The 16798-nt window shown below is 47.8% G+C and overlaps 1 protein-coding gene across 1 annotated transcript in view; it reads left to right on the top strand.

Moving 5' to 3' along the window:
- The window catches only part of CRYBG3 (crystallin beta-gamma domain containing 3), a 1124543-nt gene that overhangs the window by 57558 nt on the left and 1050187 nt on the right, over positions 1-16798 (top strand). The window contains exon 5 of the mRNA XM_086936146.1: positions 15952-16099. Within this exon, the coding sequence (XP_086792272.1) occupies positions 15952-16099 (148 nt within the window). The remainder of the gene's footprint in view (positions 1-15951; positions 16100-16798) is intronic.

Here is a 16798-nt window from a genome sequence, read left to right on the forward strand (position 1 = left end):
TAGAAGACCAGCCGCGGCTGCGCAGATGTTGAACAGAGTAAAGGTTGATATGGATCTTCACGACGTGTGGAGAACGCACAACCCAGATCAGGGAGGATACACACACTATTTGCCCTTTCATAATGTGCATATTCGGATAGATTACTGGTTAGCCACCACGTAGCTACTGGGGCACGTGAGGGACTGCAGGGTGCTTCCCCGTACACTTTCGGATCAGTCACCGTTACTGATGGTCCTTACCACTACTAAGAGAACTATACAGCCGTTTACATGGCGCTTCCCGCCCTATTAGTTACAAGATCCGCTCTTCAAGGGGGAGCTTGTGGAGGCCATAGAAACGTACTTTGAGGCTCGGTTGACAACTTTCAAACAATTTAGGAGGCGTTTAAGGTCTACGTTCGCGAAGTGGCAATGATGAAGCACTCAGGGGTCCTCAGATCCATTAGACAAAGACTAAGTGACCTGGAACTGAAACTGGGGCAACTGGAACAGCGTCCGTTGACGGAAAATGGCAAGGAACTTGAGGAGGAGATAAAGGTATAACTAGAAGAGTATCATGAGGTTGCAGATAGGGAAGTTAAACATATGGGAAAATACGCGACAACACGTAAGTATGGGGAGGGGGACAGACCGGGTTCGGTACTTGCAAGAGTGCGGAGTGCAAAACGCGGGAGGGCGCTAATCACAGCAGTGAGGTCAGAGACGGGTGAGATAATAAAAGATGAGGCGGACATTGGAAAGCGATTCCGGCAATATTATGCAGACTTATACACAACTAGAACAGGCGACCTAGATGCAGAGATTCTAGATGACTTGGAACACATTGACCTCCCGACGCTTACAAACACCCACAGGGAACTTTTAATGCTCCCCATAGAGAAGGATAAGATACTGGAGGCCCTGGCCGGTATGAAGTCTGGTAGCGCCCCCGATGCGGATGGGTTCACAGTGGGTTTTTATTAGGCATTTATTGACCTTCTGCTCCCACACCTGGCAACTCTTTTCGATGACCTGTGTACGACAGGCTGTATGCCTCAGACGATGAGGGAGGCACTGTTGGTGGCTATCCCCAAACCGGGTAAGCCTCCTGAAGAGTGCAGCTCGTACCGCCCACTTTCCCTTTTGAACGTGGATACCAAACTATTCGCCAAAATTTTGGCAACTCGCCTAGCACTCCTAGCCCTGCAACTGGTGGCCCCGGAGCAGGCGGGATTTATTCCAAGTAGAAACCTCACCTATAATATACGCACAGTGTTTGGTACAATGCAGCATGTAAGACAGGACGTTAAGGCAGTTGCAGTATTTTTGGATATGGAGAAGGCCTTTGACTCTGTCGAGTTGCCCTTCATGCATCAGGTACTGACAAGAATGGGTTTAGGGCCGGTATTTCTATAAATGGTTGGCGTGCTATATAACAAACCCAGTGCGAGGGTTTGATTGGGCAATCTAGTCATGGAACCCTTTGCCATAACTAGGGGGAATAGACAGGGCTGCCCACTGTCGCCCTTGTTATACGCCCTAGTAGTGGAACCACTCGAATGTGCATTACGAGAATACCATGGGAATGAAGGCATTGGGTTCCCGACCTATAGTAGTTTCCACGTACGCGGACGATACGCTGTTGTATGTCCGATACCCTGAGAATAACTTGTCGGCAGTACTTAGAGAGGTGATACACTTTGGTGCGCTTTCTGGCTTGAGGGTGAACTGGACGAAATTGATTGCTTTTCCGCTCACGCCGGCAACAAAGGAATTTGTAATGGAATTCCCTCTACAATGGTCTGAGTCGTCGGTTAGGTATCTGGGAGTCCAATTGCATACTGACTCTGAGATAGTGCTCCGAGAAAACTATGGCGTGGCTATCAGCAAATTGGAGAATGATGTAGAGGCTTGGTGCCGACTTCCACTTTCTTTACTGGGACGCATTCCATTATGAAGATGGTGGTGTTGCCTAGGCTGCTGTTCCTGTTCACAAATATTCCGCTGGTGGTGTTGTGTGTATTTTTTAAGAGATTGAAGCAATTGATGCTTAAGCTTGCTTGGGCAGGTAACCAAGGTCGGGTCCAATGGCAGGTCCTCACGCTTCCATACAGTATGGGGGGGGGACTGGGCGCCCCTGACTTTGAGCTGTACTATAGGGTAGCGAAGGGAGTGCACTTGCCATGGTGACCCGAATATCCCCCATGTAAGAATGGAGCGATTATTTGCAGACCCTCTCCCCTTGGCAGCAACGGTGTTCAAACCGGTCAACCAGAGGACTGGGATAATAGACTCTATAACCGCTACCAATCATGCATGGGATTGCTTACTGCAACACCAGGGGGGTGCGTTGTTGTACTCACTCGCAATGCTGGTGGAGTGGACCCTCTGGCTGTCTCCATGCAGAGATAAATGTGTGATAAACGCTCTACACAGCATCAACATTCAGACGGCAGGGGACATGTTCCACAACGGAAAGGTAAAATCTTGGTAGCAAGCATCGAGTGCGGTTGTGGAGCACACCATGCTTCAACAATTGCAGTACTATAGAGTGCGTAGAGCCCTGTCCGAATTACTGGGAGATGATTTAGATGAGCCACCGGAGGTTCTGGAACTCTCCTATGTAGTTAAGACCGTGTCAACGCATAAGGCTGTTAACAATCTTTATAAAATAGCAATGTCCCACAGGGAAAACCGGTACACAAAAGCAAGGTTAGCTTGGCAGAGGGATTTGCAAACAGCAATAGATAAGTGGCGGTATTGCTGCACGAACACCAGAAAGATTTCACTTCATGGTGGACACCGCCTTATACACTTTGAATACATAAACAGGGTGTATTACACCCCAGAACGCCTTTGTCGATATGGGCTTCGGGAAGAGGCGACCTGCGACAGATGCAACGCACCCACAGCAGACTTCCTCCATCTAGCATGGCTATGCCCGGGTATTCACACATATTGGGTGGAGATTTTCAGAGAACTGAGTAGATAATTGAAGTAGATTTTGAACCAGATCCCGCAGTGGTGCTCCTTGGCTACTCCAAAAAGATACCTAAAGCTGCGCGTAGGCTGGTTGACAAGGGCACACTCATAGCCAAACGGGTGGTGGCACAGTGTTGGATGAGAGGGCCGATGCCCACCGTGAAATGCTGGTCGCATGATGTGCTCTATTGCTGCACGCAGTCGTAAAATTACAATGAGCTGCTTCCACAATGTAGCCGCCCGAAAAACGTATGGGGTTTGCTCATGACGCAGATAAGTGGTGGCGGGGCGGATGAAAGGCTTGCAGGGATAGACAACAGAGAAGGGGCTGAAGTTAGTAATGGCGGAATGCCTGGTGATGAAATGCGCCTTGAGGGGGTCGGAGTGTGTGGTGTGGAGGCTGGGGGGAATGAGCTTCTGGCAAAATGAGTCTAGGGGATATAGAATGGTTAGGGGTGTTGGGCTCCATTAGACAGAGACAAAGATGATGAGAACGCAATTCACCGCCTGCCCCTTGTTGAGTTGTTGGCACTAAGGCTGTGTATCTTCTGATTGAGAGGAGCATTGCTCGCGGACTGTGGATGACATTTGGTGTATGTCTGTATGCTTTTTACGTTGTTCTTACTTTGTCAAAACTAATAAATAAATTCAAAAACAAAAAAAACAAATTTGTGTGCTTTTACACAACTAGGAATCAATACAATGTGTTGCATCATTATCCTTAGATACATTACATTCAATATTAAAAGGCATTCACACCATCAGAGTAATTGGTTGCTGCTAAAATAAAACCATCCTTTTTGTATCACATTGCAAAACGATGGATTTTGACTGGCTTGGAATGCCTGGGTTTTAAATAGACTGAACTGTGCTCATTCCTGGCGCTAGAAAGAGAGCTTTCAACAGCTGTTCAAAGCGATCTGTCCAAAGGAAGCTGTCTATCAGAACAGCTGGAGGTAATCAATGGTTTACAAACGTTTTGAGGACATTAGAATACAGCAAGGCCTTTTTCTCCTAAAAAGCATAAAAGTTGGCGCCTGCTGGTTGTGTAACACAGCTGAGTAAATAACACATGGCTCACAAGCTACACTACAACTAATTAAAATTTGTTTTTGCACCAAAATAAAAAGGTGAATATTAGTTTCTATAGCAATGACAATATTACTGAATCTTAGGGACAAACTTAAAATGTGATTCCTAGTATGGCCTACTGGCTGCAGTCTGAATGCACTTACAAGTTAAGCAAAGAGTAGCTGTACAAACATGTAAATTACACTGCAAGCCTTTATGCAATCTTTTATGCACAAGAGTTCTGGCCGCACTATGGCATTCAGAAAACTGAAATTTTGAGTACGTTTTTTTAGGTGCTAGAGCACAAATTTCACAGGAATAAAAACAAAAATAAGACAGCAAAAGTGCATCCTACCTTTAAATTATCAGCACACAGGCACGGAGCAGGAATGCTTTTCAGCTGTGCTTCTCCAGAGTTACTTTGAATTGTAAAGGCTGCATAAGTTAGCCTTGCTCAGACAGGGGACAACAGGTGTCCTGTTTGCAGGACACTCCCGCGCTGCACGGCCACCAGCTGTAGCGTGTGCTACTCCCTCCCACTGCCGCCCTCAGCCTCGCTGAGCCCGCCCCGTGGACTCCGCCCCCCCCGCTGTATCTCCTGTCCTTTGTCGCCTTGCTGCCGTTTTTCTGCCTGCTGACTGCTGTACTTGTGTGCCCCTTTGTCGCCTTGCTGCCGTTTTTCTGTTTGTTGACTGCTGGACTTGTGTGCCCCGTCCTTGGTTTCCTTGTTTTACTGTGTGACTGTTAATATATTTCTTTTTCTCCCCTTGCGCCAATCACCTCGCTCTGCCCCTGTGACCCCCGCCCCGCTCCCCGCTTCCCACCGCCATGCTCACGGCCACGCCCCCTTTGCCTTCTGTGCCCTCCCCGCTCCCGCCTCCCAGCTGCTCCGCCCTCCCTCCCACTTGGCCATATATGGCTACCGCGCGGCGCAGGTGAGCGTGACCTGTTTGCAGGACACTCCCGCGCCGCACGGCCACCAGCTGTAGCGTGTGCTACTCCTTCCTGCTGCCGCCCTCAGCCTCGCTGAGCCCGCCCCGTGGACTCCGCCCCCCGCTGTATCTCCCGTCCTTTGTCGCCTTGCTGCCGTTTTTCTGCCTGCTGACTGCTGTACTTGTGTGCCCCTTTGCTGCAGTTTTTCTGTTTGTTGACTGCTGGACTTGTGTGCCCCGTCCTTGGTTTCCTTGTTTTAACGTGTGACTGTTAATATATTTCTTTTTCTCCCCCTGCGCCGATCACCTCGCTCTGCCCCTGTGACCCCCGCCCCACTCCCCGCCGCCGTGTTCACGGCCACGCCCCCTTTGCCTTCTGTGCCCTCCCCGCTCCCGTCTCCCAGCTGCTCCTCCCTCCCTCCCACTTCGCCATATATGGCGACTGCGCGTACGCGCAGCGGGCGCGCCAAAGGTAAGCCCGTCTGCGCCCGTCCGCGCCTGGACCGCGCCCAGTGCCAGGACCCCTGGCCTCCGCAGACACCAGCCCACCCGCCGGACCTACAGCGCCACCAAACTCAACGCACTCAACGCCGGCCGATTCCCGGGTTGCTACCGAGCCACCCCGAGACGCACCCACGGACCCTTCTACTGCAACTCCTGCAAGTTCACCTGCATCCGGACCTGCACCACTCCAGCAGTGCCCAAGACCTCGACGAGCAACAGCAGCAGCCACCTGAAGTGCATCCTGCTCAACACCCGCTCCGTCCACAGACACGCTGTCGAGCTCTGGAACCTGCTCAACACCACAGCCCCAGACGTCGCCTTCTTCACGGAAACCTGGATGAACGCCTCCTCAGCGCCCGACATCGCCATCGCCATCCCGGACGGCTACAAGATCATCCGGAGGGACCGCGTCAACCAGACAGGAGGAGGCATCGCCATCATCCACAGGAACTCCATCCGCATCACGACCAACACCGACGACACCCTCGCACCCGCCGAGCTCCTGCACTTCCAGATCCACATCAACCCCAAGACCACCCTCAGAGGCACCCTCATCTACAGACCCCCTGGACCACGCACACAATTCAGCGAGGACATTGCCGACTTAAGTCAGCCCGCATGCCCTCCCCTTCGCTGACTACATCCTCCTCGGGGACCTCAACTTCCACCTGGAGAACAACAACGACCGCAACACCACCACCCTGCTGGACAACCTCGCTAACCTCGGACTCAAGCAACTGGTGACCACCCCCACCCACTACGCCGGACACACACTCGACCCCGTCTTCTCATCCAGCAAGGACATCGCCTTCAGCCACGCCACCGGACTCCACTGGACGGACCACAGCTGCGTCCACTTCAGCTTCAAAAGGACCACGATCCACCACCAACAGCAACAGGTTGCACGCAGAAGCTGGAACAAGATCACAGCCGACCAGCTCTCGACTTCCCTGAGCAAGAACCCACCCACCAGCGCAACGAACCCCAGCCAAGCGGCCACCAACCTCACGAAGTGGATCAGCGGCTGCGCAGACGACCTCACCCCTCTGAGGACCCCGCCTAGCAGACCCGGCAGCAAGAAAGCCCCATGGTTCACCGACTAACTCAAGAGCTCCAAGAAGGACTGCAGAGCCCTTGAGAAAGCCTGGCGCAGAGACCCAACACCGGACAACATGACTGCCCTCAAGCTCGCCACCCGAAAACACCACCAACTGATCCACACCACCAAGAAAACTGCATTCAAGGAACGACTGGACAACAACGGACACAACAGCAAGGAACTCTTCAACATCGTCAAAGAGCTCTCCAACCCCAACGCTGGAAACAACGACATCACCCCTTCGCAAGACCTCTGCAACTCCCTCGCCTCCTACTTCCACAACAAGATCGCGGACATACACAACAGCTTCAGCACTCAACCGACGCACGCCACGACCGAACTACCGCCCCCCCCCCCCACCACCACCCTCCGCGCCTGGACCCCGATCAGCACCGAAGACACCATCCGCACGATGAACTCCATCCACTCCGGATCTCCGACCGACCCTTGCCCTCACCACGTCTTCAACAAGGCCAATGCTGTCATCGCACCCCGCCTGCGGGACATCATCAACAACTCCTTCAACACCGCTACCTTCCCGGAGAGCTGGAAGCACGCCAAACTCAGCGCCCTACTAAAGAAGCCATCAGCCGACCGCACCGACCTCAAGAACTACCGACCCATCTCGCTGCTCTTGTTTCCCGCAAAAGTCATCGAGAAGACGTCAACAAGCAGCTGGCCGCCTTCCTCGAGACGAACGGATCCCTCAACCTCTCGCAGTCTGGCTTCCGGGCCAACCACAGCACCAAGACCGCCCTGATCGCAGCAACCGATGACATCCAAGCCCTGCTCGACAACAGAGAAACAGCGGCCCTCATCCTCCTAGACCTCTCCGCGACCTTCGACACTATCTGCCACCGTACCCTAGTACAGCGCCTCAGCAACGTCAGAATCCAGGAGAAGGCACTGGAGTGTATCACCTCCTTCCTCGCCGGAAGGACACAGTGAGTCCGCCTCCCCCCGTTCAGATCAGAAGCCACCGAAGTCATCTGCGGCGTTCCTCAAGGCTCCTCGCTCAGCCCAACCCTCTTCAACGTCTACATGAGTCCCCTCGCAGCCATCACACGCCAGCACAACCTCAACATCATCTCCTACGCCGACGACACCCAGCTGATCCTCTCCCTCACCAACGACCCCGCCACCGCCAGAGCCAACCTACACGAAGGGATGAAAGAGGTAGCCAAATAGATGAAGAACAGCCGACTGAAACTGAACTCGGACAAGACGGAAGTCCTCATCCTGGGATCCTCACCCTCCGCCTGGGACGACTCCTGGTGGCCCCCCGCCCTAGGCAGCGCACCCAAAAGAACAGACCACGCACGCAACCTGGGCTTCATCCTGGACTCCTCCCTCTCCATGACCAGACAAGTCAACGCCGTCTCCTTGTCGTGCTTCAACATCCTACGCATGCTACGCAAGATCTTCCGGTGGATCCCCACCGAGACCAGGAAGACGGTCACCCAGGTCCTCGTCACCAGCCGACTGGACTACGGGAACTCCCTCTACGCCGGAACCACCGCCAAACTCCAGAAGAGACTCCAGCGGATCCAGAACGCCTCAGCACGACTCATCCTGGACATCCCCCGACGCAACCACATCTCCGGACACCTGAGAGACCTGCACTTGCTCCCAGTCAACAAGAGAATCACCTTCCGTCTCCTCACCCACGCACACAAAGCCCTGCACAACCAAGGCCCAGGATACCTCAACAGCCGCCTCAACTTCTACGCTCCCAAATGCCAGCTTCGATCGACCGGCCACGCCCTCGCCGCCGTCCCCCGCATCCGAAGAGCCACCACAGGGGGGGAAGTCCTTCTCCTACCTCGCCGCCAAGACTTGGAACTCCCTCTCGACCCACCTCCGCCTGACCCAAGACCACCTCGCCTTCAGGAAGCAGCTTCAGGAACCTGGCTGTTCGAGCAGTATCGGACCCCCCCTCCCCTAGCGCCCTGAGACCCTCCGGGTGAGTAGTGCGCTATACAAGTGCTTTGATTGATTGATTGATTGAGTGTAAGGGTCAGAGGTAAAGTTCTGTATTTAGAACTGACCACTACTGAACGTAAAATGTCCACGCAGGGATCCACTGTGACAGTGTGTGATTTCTACATTACACTATGAAAGCTTGTAATGTTGAAGACTAGTTTAATAAACTGATGTATTTGTATTAATAACATTGTAGGGTAAAACACTACAGGTAATGAAAATATTGCTCTAATGATGTCTGACGGTATAATGTGCCTAGGAAAATTAGAGTAAACATTTATTTTCAAATCATGTTAATAATATTTAGGATATTGTCATTAGTAATTTACCTACATTTAAGAAATGTAAGAATTTACTTGGTTGTTTCAATGAACTTATAGCCTTGATTGAGCCTTCCTGGAACAAGATTGGACACCACAGATCTGTTTTAGGTATCATTAGCTAAAGGAAATATTGCATATTCTGTTAGGAGCACATGGGGATATCACTGTTTTCTTGAGAATAATACAAGTGCAGCAGATATTCAGGTGGGGTTTATCCTACTGAATAACATTATCAAGGGGTAGCAGCGTTTTGTAGGCCATGTGCAGAGAATAGCTCTTCCATGCATACAGAAATACTGGTTTTCATTCAAAATTGTTGTGCTAGGGCCAGATAAAAAGGCTATGGAATAAAGTTTGCATTCATGTGCTATTATGTTACACAGCTCAATAAGCTAAAGGAATTGGTAGTTGGTTATTAATGTGTTCTAGTTAGCTCAATGTGCTATTTACCTCCTACATGTCTGTTTGTGCCCAGCTGCCAATAAGGGGGGGTAAATATTGTCGACAGGAGGTCACCTGTTTCGGTTACCTACTGTCGAATGGAGGGAAAGGAGACTAGCTCCTGGGCAAATTATGGGTAAGCAATTTTATGTTCTCTCACTCTTTTTTTCTCACTTTCTCTTGAGCCTGTTTAAGCTGGCTAGGAGCGGCTAGGAGACAATTGGTTGGAGTTGCTTTAGTCATTCATTTTACAAGATGGTGTGAATATGTTCTTGAATTAATAGAGACAAAGCACCTCACCAGTGCACGTCCAATTGGCTATTCAGTAATACTGTTTTAAAATTGTTAAGATTAATAAAATTAATAAATAAATATGCCATGTTACTGCCCATCCTGTCTGATGAAATTATGAAAGGATGAGTAGAATAGATTGATGTTGCCTTATTTGACCTTTAAGGGAAACTATATGTGGGTAGTTTTTGTTCTAAAATTCTCAGGTGATAACACCATTATTGTTCTTTATTCTCATGCTATATACAGTTTTACAAGGGCATTACTAGTCTCTTATTAGTTAGTCTGTGTAATTGAGCGGACAGCCCTAATTAGATCTGGTGAATAGTTTTTTTTCTGAAAAAGATGTTACATAGTCCAGATCGTGAAAATTAGAATGCACAAGGGTTCACAATGTTAGGAAAGACGCCTGTGTGATCCTGAGCAAACATTTTGAAGGAAAATATTGCTTTATAGGAGTTGGTTTGCCACAACAGGTTCCGCTGGAGAAATTCATGTACTCTCTATGTTGAGGTTGTATTAGTTATTTATATAGTAAGGATCCCTGTTAAATTAGCAGTTTTTAGATTTTCACGCCGCACGTTGAGGTTCTTTAGATGAATAATATAGGAATACACAAATGTAAGGATTCAGAGTATGTCGGTATTGTTTTTCTTTTTCCCTCAGAATTTAGTAAATACAGATTTCCTTGGCTGCTTGGGATTGGGAGAAACAAATCAAAGCGTGTAATGTTTTACTCTTGTCAGTTAACCAAAAAGTTCCTTTTATACTTGCTAATAGGTCCAGGGTGTTTTTTTTACTCTCAGATAGATGAAGTGGTTTTTGGTTGCCCTGCTAATGTATGGGGCGCCCCAAGACTAAACAAGTTTTCTGAAATAGAGTATCCTCTCTGTTGATAGATTTGTATGCTTTGTCTAAAGATCTTTTGTTCTGACCATCAATAGATATCTGCTGCCCTATGCCCATTGCCAGAGGGGCCCGGACAGCAGATCCAGACTGGGGAGTCCGCGCCCATCCAGCTTGGAGCCGAGGTAAAGGGATCCAGCACAGGCATTGCTGGCAACAAGGACCGCAGTAAAGGTAGAAGGCCGGAAGCACTGGGACCATAAAAACAATGTGAAGTGTGTACCCCTGCCACTGTCTTGGACGAATGACGGGGTCACAAATCAGGATGGAGAATTCTTTGCGTGGATCCAGTTTTTGGTGCCCAGCTGAGAATCACAGACCAACAAGGACGGCAAGGAGGCTTTGCTTGAGGTGACCCCCTTTGAAACAAGGGTTGCTTCAGATACTCCAGCATCAGGCCTCTGAGTCCTGGTCCCCAAGTAAATGCAAGTCTGCACCTCTGTTTGTTGATCAAGAGGTGCATGGGCACACTGGGTACAATCTGTGGTCCGACAAAAGAGCAGTGTGCCCTCTGAGCAACACAGGAGTTAGGGAAGGACTTGAGTTCAGGGTACAGGTGCTGTGCCTTTGGTGCCTGTTAGATTAAAGTGAAGAATACTGGTGCACTGCCTGAGACACTGGACAGGATTGTTAAGGGTGTTTGCCCTGGAAGGTGATTGCCTTATCCTGAAAGAAGTAGGTTTTCTTCTTCAACCTGGGCGGTGATTGTTTTCCTGAGTTGCAAGTTGTGCAGCTCCACCGTGGAAGAAAACAAGAAGAGCCTGCCTGTGAGGCTCAGCCAGACACAGGGAGAAGACTCTCCTCTGGCTGGTCGTACAGTGGCTTCTATTCTTCAAGTACTTTTTAGCAATGTACCCCTTTTGTCATCCCATCTTTGAGGAGGAGCAGCCCTCTGCGACTCCTCGTCCTAATTCCCATGCATTAGACTGGTTGATTTTGAACGTGGTTTTCCGTTTGGGCTGAAAGCTATTATCAGCCCTATATATAATTGTTGCGATCCTTTTTTCCTGCTGCCTTTGTATTTAACGTGACCTAATGCTCTGTTCCCCATGTATTTCTACTTGTATCTCACCAGTTAAACACAATTTTCATAATGTAAATGCCCACCTAGCAATGGATCAGGATATTAATGGATTTATGAGGATAAATGTGCAGGATAACTTCCATGCTTCTATTAATGTATAGCGGATGTCTTCAGCTAATGCTAAAACGGACATCTGTGGAAATCGCAGAAATTACTGTTAGCATAAGCTACTTTGTTTGTGGCAGCCATTTTAAATAGCCGTGTGCTCGCCATGTGCTTTTCACGTCTTCACTGTTGCCTGCCTTTGTATTCTGCTTGAGTCATCAGTTACAGTTAACTCCTTCAGCACTGAGCCAGAGCAATGGATGATCAGAAAGGCCTGTAGCTGCTAGAATGCACCTGTTACAGACTTAACAGTCAGGCTATTTTAACTGATGTCAGAAACTATGTAACCCCTCCCACTCTGTTGAACAAGTGATTCTCATGTACCCTTATATGTGAAATGCTATTCGTGTGTACACTTGTACCACCTATTTTTGAACGTCCATGCTTACACTGCAACTATCACAGTATATAGGCACCATGGTTTTTGTACTCCATGGACTACCCCATACTGTGGCCTGAGGGTACCGTATTGGCGTAGTCTCCCTCATGAGAGGTTAATACATCTATTTCCTTGATATTACAGCTTGTACCAATCTCTATTTTGTCAGTGTAAAGGACCAGTGCGTAAAGAAGGGCGAACCCCTGCACTGGTGGGCTCCAGAAAAGGCTCACACCAACAGTGGTCCTCCCTGAGCAAAGTGTGGTTTAAACAGTTTTTAGGTTGAGCCCACCAGACACCACAAGCTGCCTGATTACAATAGACCTGTTCTGGGCTTACCAAAAACGTACAGGCAACCATTGCTTACAATTGGTTGATTTTATTATCACTTGTTTGCCTGCATGTTTGATGGCTTTCCTTGTCCCAGTTTGTCTATTTTGTGTTTGCCCCTCCCAAAGAGCATCAGTCCTTCCAATCTCTCTGATTGGCTGCCTGCTGCCTTTCCACTCCTAACTTCTATGGAACTACTTTTTTCCTTTGAGGATTCCTTAAGAGTGCATGTGTTTTCCAGCTCCCTCCCTCATGCGCCTCTGCCCTACCCATCCCCGCTCTGCGTTGCCCTCTTGCTTTTGTTGCAAGCTGTTTCTCCTGTGTTTCTCCCCCGCTAAACCCTCTTCTTATGCTCTGTATTTCCTTCTTACTCATGTGCTTGTCCACCCACCTCCTTTGTTGCTCTCACTAGAATGCTGCTAATCACAGCCCACTCCTGTTGCATCCCCAACATATGCAGCTTTGTTTCCTCCCATGGCCAATAGCTTTTTTGGGGGGGTTGGTCGGGGGAGGACATCAGGCAGTAAATTGCAAACAGCCACTCTTCCTTACAAACACTTTTGTGCTACTTTGTATTTGTTTCTAATGTACCTATCCAGCTGAAATCGATAAATATCAAAATAAGGGTGCCATCATGCATGCGCAGAACATGCAGACAAAATAATGCAGCAGGTTCATCACACCATATTTTTTATGCGTTTTTCTATTATTTTGCTCAGCATTTTGCTGCTGCTAAACTGCATTGCCAAAAGGCATTGGCAAAGCTGTTTAAAGGGGCAAGCAGAGGAGTGCCAATCCAGTTAAATGTTTGGAAAGGGACACTGACAGATGAGAGTAATAACATCACACCTAAAAAGTATTGCGTAAAAAAGTCCACTCCTTCCCACCCAGATAATTGCCCCAGATTGCTACCAGCGACTGCCTCAATTACTCAATCGGATATAAGTTCAAAAGTTACTTTTCTGCTGAACTGTGGGAATTTTAATTATGTATGTTGTCTGCGAAAAAAAGCTGGCTAATAGCATCCCTTGGTAAAAACTAAGGTTTATAAACTTCCAGAAAAATATGAATAATGAACCTCTCTTACACTGCAGTCGAATTGTTGAATGCATGCTATCTCCCTACATATCATCTAATGGCAAATTTTGTAAATAATTCTGAATTAATTTTAACATCTACTTTTATGTTGAATGTAATCTATAAAATACATTGGAATTCCCATTTTTCGTCCTAGAAGTATGCATGTGTTTGGTGAGTATTCAAGATAAATATCCGCTCTTAGTGTACCGCCACCATTCGAGAGCTTGTTGACTATTGAAAATGTTGTTTGTTTAGGTTTATAGAGTGGTTGTATTATTGCATGTTTTTAATCCTAAAGGTTTTACTGAATACAAAGTAAATATTAAAAGTATATGTGGGAGGTTGGGTCGAATATACAGACGCGGAGGCTTGATGTATTGTCTAACAAGAGGGTTTTTATTTTCAAGAGATAACGTTTGGGGTTGTAGGGTAGTGGATAATGGCTCTTTCTCCAAGTCAGAGTCCTTGGAATGTGATGATGGGGTTGTCGCCTCGGGGTCTTCAAGGGTTGGGCCGGTGGCCAGGGACTGGTGCTCGTCTGTGGTGGTATCTTAACCGGAGGCTCGCAAAGGAAGAAACAACAATGGTGTCCGTCAGTGAATTCTGCACAGAACTGGCACGTTTGTTATTACCGTCACCAACACCCGGTGTGCTTTGGGACCCGTTCACGGTGTACTAGAGGGTATTTACGAAGTGTTAGGGAGGCAACATAAGTGAGGGTTTAAGTGAATGGGGTCGAACGCAGTGCTAAACAAACGACAGCCATTGTGTTAAGCAGGCTTTAGGGTTTACTCGCTTCAGTGCCCCAAGATGAGACTGCTCCAGCCCTCCCCTCTCCTTTACCAGATAGCCTTCATTCTCCCACACCCTCGTCTAAACCTCCCCCGATTTCTCCCGAACTAGCGCCACTCACCGGCCCCGCCGCAACTCTCCGGAGTTGCGGCCGCTCCTCGGCCTCCTCCGGTGGACGCCACCACTCTTCAGACCAGTGGTCGCCTGCTTCTTCTTCCTCGTCCTCTCTCCGCCTTCTTTCCGGTCGCTGTATTCACGTTCATGTCTCTCCTGGTCGCCTCACACTTCCGCGATCGATTCCTCACTCTGGGTACCGCTTCTGCTGGACACCGACAACTCTTCCTTGCCACTCCTCGTTTTCAAGGAGACCACACTACTGCCTCCGGGGTCAACTCCTCCCCGCTGCTGTGGAAAGACATGAGAGGTCGGTGGGTCTTTGTCGCGTGCCGCATTTTGTATGCGTATATCCCCGATATGTTCCTCCCTCATCCTGAAGGATTCTGGTCTTGGTAGTCGACACATATTGTTAGATGGTATCTCGGGGCTTAACCTTTCACCGTATACTACCTTCTTTTTTATGTCGGAAACCCCTGACCAGAAAATCATTTGGTGAAGAAGGTGTGGATACGGAAACATGAGGTATTGGCGCACACTTAAAGAAACCATGATAATATTTTCAGACTTTTTGGATGGGCACTGACTGTACCTCCTTGACTTGGGTGAAATATGATAGCAGGATTATCGTGGGGAAAATAGGCTGGATACGCGATACCAAAAAGATGCTTTCGGCAATTGGGCTCAGTGGTTGCCGGGTCAGCCAGGAATCCCCGAAGAGGGAGGTGCTTATACACCTCTAATAGGAATGGGTGGACCAACGTGATATTAGAAGAACTAATATGGGTAAATTGACAACAGAGTTCTACTTACATAAGCAAAGAAGATACTTTGAGCCCTACCTGGACTTAACTAAAGTGCTGAGACATAGAATACTCTATATGCACTTCAGGTACGTCTCTCTCCCAGTAGGGGAAGTGACGGCAAAATGGTCCACCAATAATGGAATAGATTGCCCTAGTTGTCAGGCCCCTGTGGAAAGCATTGCACACATCCTGTTTGCCTGTCCGGCATACAAACTACAGCGGGAAAAATGGTTGAGCCTGCTTTGCCGGCAGTTTGGAACATGGGATCACCATGTTGCACTTCGCATTCTTAAAACTGACACCAGACCTCTTATATCTTGTTGTATGGCAAAGTATCTGGGCCAAGCGTGGCTGATACGAAGAAAAGCACATGTAAAGAAGATGTAGTAGTTTTATCTGCTCAGCAAGCAGCCAATTTTATAACATTTACTGCTGAAAATACTATCACCGACAAGTACTTTATTTTCATCTTTTTAAATATTGGCAATCTCCCAAGTACCTTGAAGCTTTCGCTATGCATTTTAAAGCTATGAATTATTTCCCAGTTTTAACTCGATTTTATGATGACTAATTGTATTTATGTCACCGTAATTTTTCCTTCTTTTTTAATCTATATTTAGTTTCATGGTTGTGTTATCTTTGTTTCATGTTACTTTTATGACTCTTGTGTCGAAATAAAGCTTGTGATGATGATGATAGCAGGATTATTTTGTTTTAAAGATTGTTTTTTGTTTTGTTTTTAAAATGTAGTTGGGTTTTGCATGAGAAACCCTCGTTCCAAGGTCGAACCCACGTGCTAGAAGAAGGAGAAACTATATTGAACAATCCTTGGGATCTCAATAATTTAGAGCTCAGTTCCAAAATTGTCACCATTGGCTCCATCCAGCGACTGGTGAAGGTACGTCTCAGCCTTCTTCAGAGACATCTTATTCATTGTGTCATTCTGAATGAAAATGTCCTGCTTTATGTACAGATTTAGTAATATGAACCGACTGAATCCCACACAAAAAAAGTATGTTTATAAAAGGTTGCAAAGAACGCACAGGGTTATTCATCTTGAACGTTTTGATTCTTTTGAATTGAAAAGAAGGGTGTTACGTAGTCTATAGAAAAAAAACAGTATCAGTATTGAAGAAAGCTGGCTCTCTATACAGTGCACCAACATGAGGTACATTGTGCGGAGAGTCCAGGCGACCCTTAATGGTTTACAGTGGCTATAATAATAATCCCAAATGCTCTCTTTTGTGGGAGTGTGGGCGAATTATTTAGGCTTAATAGAGGATCGTGTTAAGCATTTAGTGCACATACATAGTCAGTAGAAGAGACACATATTCATTAAGGCAATTCGACACCAATTTATAAAAATAACAGATTTTTTAATGAATTTAGACAACAAGCTCATCATATTCGAGTAAGTACTTTTTGAGTTATTTTTTTAAACATACAAAAATACGCTTGTATTTGCAGCTTTGAAACTGTGTTATCCAATCAGTGAAAACATATACTGCGTACGGTACCTTCTCCATGACTTGCATGACTGTTCTTCTGGAATTAAGGTAAATAGGGGCAAAGTTCACAGACAGCACCAACAGGTTGT

This window comes from Lissotriton vulgaris, chromosome 8 (assembly GCF_964263255.1).
Source record: "Lissotriton vulgaris chromosome 8, aLisVul1.2, whole genome shotgun sequence".
In the NCBI taxonomy this organism is placed as follows: Eukaryota; Metazoa; Chordata; class Amphibia; order Caudata; family Salamandridae; genus Lissotriton; species Lissotriton vulgaris.